The 8,472-nt window shown below is 34.9% G+C and overlaps 1 protein-coding gene across 4 annotated transcripts in view; it reads left to right on the forward strand.

Annotated features, from left to right (window-relative positions):
* LOC149777687 (ubiquitin carboxyl-terminal hydrolase 20-like) overlaps positions 1-6,760 on the forward strand; it is a 119,249-nt gene extending 112,489 nt beyond the window's left edge. For all 4 annotated transcript variants that reach the window (XM_089938734.1, XM_089938738.1, XM_089938737.1 and 1 more), the window contains one exon: positions 1,851-6,760. In XM_089938734.1, coding sequence (XP_089794860.1) covers positions 1,851-2,302 — 452 coding nt within the window. In that variant the 3' untranslated portion in view covers positions 2,303-6,760. The remainder of the gene's footprint in view (positions 1-1,850) is intronic.
* Positions 6,761-8,472: the final 1,712 nt, after the last annotated feature.

The following is an 8,472-nucleotide window of genomic DNA, read 5'->3' on the forward strand; positions in this document are numbered from 1 at the left end:
CAAATGTACTATATGATACAAATATTGTCAATGTACTATATGATACAAATATTGTCAATGTACTACATGATACAAATATTGTCAATGTACTACATGATACAAATACTGTCAAATGTAGTTTTCAAACAAATAAGAAAGAGTCATGCAAGGGTACTGTTGAGCAAGACTGCCTTTTTTAAGCAATGTTGGCATAATAATATTACCTTGATCTTGCAATATTGGCATAGCATTGGTACTTTGATTCAGTGGTATTGGAATACAGTTACTTGATCCAGCAATGTTGGCATAACATTTCATTTCCTTGGTCTTACAGTGTTGGCATAACATTGTTACCATGATCCAGCATGTTAGGATAACAGTGCCATTTTGATTCAGCAGTGTTGGCAGAACACTATTACCTTGATCCAGCAATGTTGGCATAACATTGTCTCTGTGATCCAGCAGTGTTGGCATAACATTTTTACATTGATTCATCAGTGTTGGCATACAGTTACTTATTCCAGCATTGCTGGCATCACATTGTTACCTTGATTAATCAGTGTTGGCATACAGTTACTTGATCCAGCAGTGACTAGTTCCATGGTTCCAGATGAAGCTGAAATCCACTCAACAGTTAACACGGAGGCAGAGTCTAGGGCTGGGGGTGAAAGGTCAGAATTGGAGCATTCCACCCAGCTGGGAGAAGCACAGGAATTAAAAACCTTGCAGCAGAAGATAATAAACCTTGAGGAAGTAGGAAGGAACTAGTTCTTATATGGATATTTAAATTGTTGAGATAAACCTGTAGTGAAGCAGTTTGTGTTTTAAAAAAATATGACTTTTTAAAAAACATTTATATAGTTGGCATACAGTTATTTATTCCAGCATTGTTGGCATAACATTGTTACCTTGATTCATCAGTGCTGGCATATAGTTACTTGATCCAGCAGTCTGCTCCAGTGGCCTTGTGGTTAGAGCATCCTCGTTGGATGCGGTAGGTCATGGGTTCAAAAACCCCAGCTGAGTCATAGACTTATAAAAATGGTACTAACAGTTCCATCGCTAGGCGCTCAGCATTAAGAGGCTAGTGTTAGAACTGGTTAGCCTGGTGTCAAGATAATGTGACTGGGTCGGACATCATGCTTCATGTCTGTGGCATGATGCCCCAGTGCTAGATATCACTATAAATTGTCACACTGTAGACATCATAGCAATATGACTGAAAAATTGTTAAAGCTACCTTAAAAATCCAAATCACACACACACACACACACACACTCTTGATCCAGCAGTATTGTATAGCATTGTTACTTTGATTCATCGGTGTTGGTATACAGTTACTTGATCCAGCAGTGTTGGCATAACATTGTTACCTTGATTCATCGGAGTTGGTATACAGTTACTTGATCCAGCAGTGTTGGCATAACATTGTTACCTTGATTCATTGGAGTTGGTATACAGTTACTTGATCCAGCAGTGTTGGCATAACATTGTTACCTTGATTCATCGGTGGTGGTATACAGTTACTTGATCCAGCAGTGTTGGTATAAAGTTACTTGATCCAGCAATATTGGCATAACAGTCTCCTTGATCCAGCCTGTGTACACAACATTGCTACATTGTTTTATTGGTTAGTTGTTTTGATGTAACAAGGTTACTGATATTCATTCTTGTTGGCATGGGACAGTTAGCTTGAGCCAGACAAATTAGTAAATAATCATTTGTATTCCAGGAATTCAACATTTTGTTCAATAAACTTCTGAATGTTATAAAATAGCATTTGAAGCTATTACGTTTTTGTTGTCAATTAAAGTCAAAATATTGTCTTAACGATGATGGAAAATTACAGATATTTTTTTCTTCTTCTGTAGATCCCCCAGGGTCTATTGACAACAGAGGAATTTGTATCACACGAAACAAACATGATGTTCTGAGGCCCAACTCTGATTATGGTCAGCTTTCAGAAGAGATGTGGAGTTACCTCCATGACACTTATGGTGGTGGACCTGAACTTGTCATCCAGTACTCTGTCTCCACAGCTACCCCCACCCCCAATCCAACTTCCCAGCCAGCAGGCCTAAGCAGTAGTTCATCCAATCAGATGCTAAACCAGTCTGCAAATGCTGCTGTTTCATCTCCACGAGGTGTACAGTCTAGCCTGGCTCAGACTGGTTCCATGGTTCCAGATGAAGGTGAAATCCAGTCAACAGTTAACACGGAGGCACAGTCTATTGCTGGGGGTGAAAGGTCAGAATTGGAGCATTCTACCCAGCTGGGAGAAGTGCAGGAATTAAACCTTGTAGCAGAAGATAATAAACCTTGAGGAAATAGGAATGAACTGGTTCTTATATGGACATTTAAATTGTTTTAGATAAACCTAATGTGAAGCAGTCTGTGTTTAAAAAATGACTTTTTAAAAAACATTTATGTGGTTAAAAGAAACTATGATTATGTACACAAAAATCTTTTTTTGGGATTGGACAATCAGTTTCATCAGTGGATAAGTTGGAGGTCCATAAGGGAGGAGGTGGTCCTATAGGGATGTGCAATATCAGATATCTGCCAATAAATTGAATATATATATTTAAAAAGAAGATATGTATAAGCAGAAGAATTTGTTTGGGATTTTTTACTTAATATTTTCTTGTTTGTGTAGCTAAACCTTTATTGCTTAATGAATCTACATTCTTTTTTTTATCTTTCTGTTAACATACATTAACTTTTATTTGTGACTTATAATGTACATTGACTGTAAATTTATACATAGTCTGTAGGGTTTTTCTGTTAATTCACAAACTGAGAGCACATAGTTCCCTAATTTAATTAATTATTTGACATTTTTCAGTGGACGTTGATATGAACGAATATGAAAGCTAATTGCAAAACCTTAAAACATGACTTAATGGAAATGCAGGTTATTTGACCATCCAAAAGTGACATTGTATGTGAAAATAGATAAATGTACAGAATTTATTTAGATTTAAAGAGTTTTTGTTTTGATTATTTTGTTGTTTTGTTTTTTGTTGTTGATTTTAATGGCACTTTTAACATATTATTGACTGAGGAAATGGGAGCTTAGCGCTTTTACCGAGAATACACCAAACCAGCCAAGCTGAGCTGGCCTGGGTGGGTATTAAACCTGTGATCCTTGAATTACAAGTCTTGATACTCCACCCTTGAATTACAAGTCTTGATACTCCATCAATTGATTTACTGCATCTCCCGGTTACTTCTGAAATGTTGGAGTATTTAACCGTTAGAAAAACTGATATCATTAGCTAAATAAGGACTGTATTTAAATAGATAAGGGTCTGTGTTTAGAAAGCTAAGGGTTGTGTTTAGATAGATAAGGGTCCGTGTTTAGACAGCTAAGGTTTGTATTTAGATAGATAAGGGTCTGTGTTTAGACAGCTAAGGGCTGTGTTTAGATAGATAAGGGGTCAGGCTGTAAAAAAATAACAAGAATGATATTATGTATGTGTATTTGGTTGAGTAAAAAATACTTTTACTAATTGCCCATAGAACAAGTACCCAGTCACTAATTGTCCTTGAAATAATTATCTTGTCATTAACTAAAATTTGTAATTTGTCTATAATTGTGTTTTGCTTCCTTACATTTTTGTGTGTTTTAATATATTCATGAAAATTTGTCAAGCCATGATAAATAGTAAATTCATAGTAAGAGACAAAAGTAAGTGAATTCATTGTAAGAGACAAAAGTAAGTGAATTCATTGTAAGAGACAAAAGTAAGTGAATTCATTGTAAGAGACAGAAGTAAGTGAATTCATTGTAAGAGACAAAAGACAAACATGGTAATTTACATCCATTCTCAGAGTTAACAGAATACACCTGGGTCAAAAATAAGATATTGATGATGTCATAATCGAATGATCTTGTAAGTTTGAGCTGTTTGGTAAGCACTGATTTTACCAAAGTGAACATACTCAGGTGATAAAATTAAATGAAGTTTTTTGTTTACTGTAACATCATCAATTTTTATCGTTTTCGTTGTTGCCCCAAATCATGAATTTAAATCCCCAACGAATAATGAGCCACATAGAATGATGCCCCCCCCCCATTTTCGTACAGTGTTTCATTCCTAGAGATTAACACAGCTACAGGTATTTGATAAATCAAGGTCAGTACTGTAATCTGGTAAGTAAATATTAGCTTTTACATGGTTTTTTTATTTTTTATTTTAATCTTTTGAAACAAGTAGTATAAATCATTTTATATTTTTTCAATGCACACATTCGATAATGAATCCGATAGCTGTAAATTTACAGTCACTGCCTTAAATCGCTGTGTGAGGTAAGTTAGGATAGAGAGAAAATAGAATAAAAGCACAAGGTTTTCAAACAATAGTAATACTGAAAATGAAAGAAAAAATACAAAATAACAGTGTATGAAAATTAAATTTAATACTTATTCAAATTGACCCTTCATTCCAGTACAACTGTTGTTGAAACATTTAAATCCTTATGAAAGCACATTTCATTTTATTCATGCAGTTTTAATCCAAAAGAACAATAACCCTGTAAAATAATATAACTGTTTCTTGAAACACCATTAATAATGAAACACTAATCTATGCATATGCACTAATTTCAGCAGAGTATTAAAGCTCATACTTCACAGATTTTTTGACAAAGCCACTGTATCAACATCATGTCAATCAAGTCTCATGGTACTCATAAATGCTTCTCAGGTAAATAATCCTCAAATTGCTGAAATAAACAAGTCCAGATTTCTATAAAAAAACCACTGATAATTAGGTCATATTTTTCACTCATTGTCGCGTGAGCTGCAATTATTCATTCCATGTGAATTGGCTTGATTAATGAGGTTGCAAGGTTTACTAATACTGTGCACTGATTGTCACCAGTAACATCTTTTTCCTTAATGGCATCCATGACCAGTTTAGCATACCACTCATGGAAGCGTGACTTTATTTTTCTTTAATAACCAATTGGCCTAGTTTTCAACTGATGTTATTCATTTGGTCAAAAACACGGTGTAAGTATCTAACTTGCCAGGTCTTTGATTTATTCACAGGTGGTAGTATTGCTTTAAACATTAAATTGACCACCATTTGTGTCGGCATAGTTTTATTCTTTTGTATTCTTTATTCTAGAGGTTAAACCATGAAATTAAATACCTACTAATATGCAAACTTTTACAGGCATAACCACGAATTTAAGTACCCACAAAAATGCCTTTTTTTTTACAAAACCGCAAAATTGAGCCCAATGAAAATAAATGATACTACAGTATTCAGAATTTTATAGTAGTACCCAACAACATCTGAAACCACAGAATAACATGGTTTTAAATCATCCAGAGTAATTTGTCAATATGCTTGTCACTTTCTTGCAACAATTATAAAGAGATTTCCAAATCAACTCCGCAGTGCATCAATCCATATAGTGTGTGTAGTTTTATGGATCTTGTGGTTCCCTGTCTCAAATTTTCTCAGCTAGCTAAGCTGTCTGAAAAAGAGAACCAGTCTTGTAGAAAACTTGTTCAATGTAGCAGCAGATAACATTGATAACCAAGTTTCGTAGATTTTGTACATTTTCTTTTCATTATTTAACTAAATCAAAACAGCAGTTATACATGTATATACATAGTTTGTATGTAAATTTTTGTTGTGTTGAGGAATTATTTTACAAAATGTAGAGCAGACATTTTTTCACTGACCTTTAATACTTGCTTGTAAATCTGAAACATACAAACTGTAAATTAATTTTTTGTTTTACACCAGCTGTAATTGGCCTTGAATGAAAACTTAAGGACAAACATGTTTGCCTGGAGTCTGCAAGTTAGCATCTAGTATGCCTGTAAAATCTTGATGAAATAATAAATTGTATTAGTCACCAGGTAATGTATTTAACATCCACATTGACTGTCTTCTTTCTCATATTTGTGGAGCAACATGTTATATTTATGTGATGAAAAATATCATCAGTAAAAATAAAATCTTGTTCTGTCAGTTCCCCGACATAGCCTCAGTTCCCAGACATGGCCTCAGTTCTGTGACATGGCCTCACTTCTGTGACATGGCTTCAGTTCTGTGACATGGCCTTATTTCTCAGACCTGGCCTCAGGTCTCTGACATGGCCTTATTTCTCAGACATGGCCTCAGGTCTCTGACATGGCCTTATTTCTCAGACATGGTCTCAGTTCTCTGACAAGGCCTTATTTCTCAGACATGGCTTTATTTCTCAGACATGGCCTCAGTTCTCATACCTGGCCTCAGTTCTCTGACATGGCCTCAGTTCTCAGACTTGGTCTCAGTTCTCAGACATGGCCTCAGTTCTCAGACATGGCCTCAGTTCTCTGCTTTTTCTGTTCATAGTGCCTCAGCAGTACTTGTTCCCTTGTATCTGATTTTTTCAAATAGATGGAAATTTGGCATGTGGTACAAGAGATAACACTACTTCACCATCTTCTCAATTTTAACCTCATGAAGAGAGACGTTATATGAGATGAAATTATTTTTGCAATTTTAGCACAAGTCCAGTTTTTGTGCTAAGTTTTGTGACTAACACCTTTCTGAATTATATAAATCCTAAGAAGACATATCTGATAGAAATTATATTTTGACCAATTGAAAACTACTCCCGTCAGACACTGAGTTACTGAGGGACCAAAAAAACATAAAAGGATCAAAATAGACGAATGAAGGTGAAAATATGTTGGATGGGTGGCAGGTTACACTGTTAAATACATGTTTTATAATCTTGTTGAAATTTAGTGTCAATAAATATGTCTTTTTAATGGTGTAGTTTGTTTTTCTTCATAAATTAACTTTAATTTCAGGATATTGAAGAGATTTTTAAAACATTATGCCACATGGTTTTCGTAGACAAAACGCATTGTGTATCATGTCATTGCTTTTTGAGTTGATATGGATACATTCTAGTTGTAATGTTTATTCAAAATCAGACAAGAGCACTTTTTGTATTTAAAAAGATTGACTTTTTGAGGTACAACTTTGTCAAAACTAGTGGTTTTCATTGTTTGATTCTGCTGTCAATAGATAATTGATTGATATATTTAGATACAGTTTAAACAAATAAATTCACGAAGGCTAATCATTACCAAACCTGAATTTAATGGGTGCAAAAAATTTTAAAACAAGAACTCAATAATATCTGCAGTTTTTGACACACTTATAGGTAGCCATGAAATAAGTGATTTCTTGTTAAAAACTTGCAAATTTAATGACGATTCTTACTGGATCCATGCCAAACACTGCATTTTAAGTTAGTTTGCAAGTTATCAGGGTGCAAGTTATAGCGAGAATGGTGTACAGAATAGAAAATCTTTGAATTTCACAAGGATGATCATAGTGGGTTTTGGTTTGGATCAGGAAAGAGACAAAACCGGTTATCAAATAACATGTTTGCAATGGATATATATTGGACCCAGTGTCAGATTAGGACTTTCCAGGACCCTAAGCACTGAAAATGCCCCCCTTACAATCTATGAAACTCAAGAAAAAACAATATTAAAAGCTAAAAAAGACATTAGAATATCGGTTTTGCCATCATTCCAAATCAAAATATTTGTACAGGCAGATTGAAATGGTGATATATAATTCATTCAGATTATCATCAACAATTTATTTGAAATTTTTCTGGTGCCGCTATTGGGCTGGTACCTTAAGCATTTGCTTATTGTGCTTAATGGGTAATCTGACTCCGATTAGACCCAAGGTGGCTGAGTGGTTTAAAGTGCCCACCTTTATTGATCGCTGCCATCTCACTTCTATCTGTGTGGGTTTGAGTCTTGGCTTGGCCAATGTGGGTATGTGAGAAAGTTGCTAGCAGCTTCCTGTGTGTCAGGGCCTTTTACCAGGGTTTTCACAGGTTCTTCCTCCACCATTTATACAGGCTGCCATGTATAGCTGATCGTGTGCAGAGAAATGGCATTGTGTGTGTGTGTGTGTGTGTATATATATATATATATATATATATATATATATATGCACACACATTCTGACCCTGCTATACGACACAGTGGTTGTGGTCCATTGAACCAGACCATGTTATAGACTGAACCATGTTATAACCAACAAAGTCAGTCAGCTGAAGAAAATGATGTATGTGCCTAAACAAACAAACGCTGAGGGGCAATAAAAGGGGGCACAAAAATATGTGCTTTTGATTAAATGTTGACAAAGTAGTCTGAAAAATACTTGTATATTGACAACTTATATCTGTGTTGGTAGAGACCATAGGCATAAACATTTTACTTTTTCTCCTGGGGGAAGGGCTACTCTCTTCTTGTTTGATCTTTTCAAACCAGTTAAGGGAGGCCCACCCGCCATACTGTTATAATTGCCTTTTTTCTTTAAGGTATATGTTGGTGCTATTGGTATATTTGTTCTGCATTATTGTGTAATTATGTCATTCAATTTTTTTTTTCTATTTTTTTTTCTGAGTCATGTTTTTTACCAAGTTAATTTTTTCCTGGCAGATCTTTTT

Source organism: Sinohyriopsis cumingii, chromosome 17 (genome assembly GCF_028554795.1).
Source record: "Sinohyriopsis cumingii isolate HCF-2022 chromosome 17, ASM2855479v2, whole genome shotgun sequence".
In the NCBI taxonomy this organism is placed as follows: Eukaryota; Metazoa; Mollusca; class Bivalvia; order Unionida; family Unionidae; genus Sinohyriopsis; species Sinohyriopsis cumingii.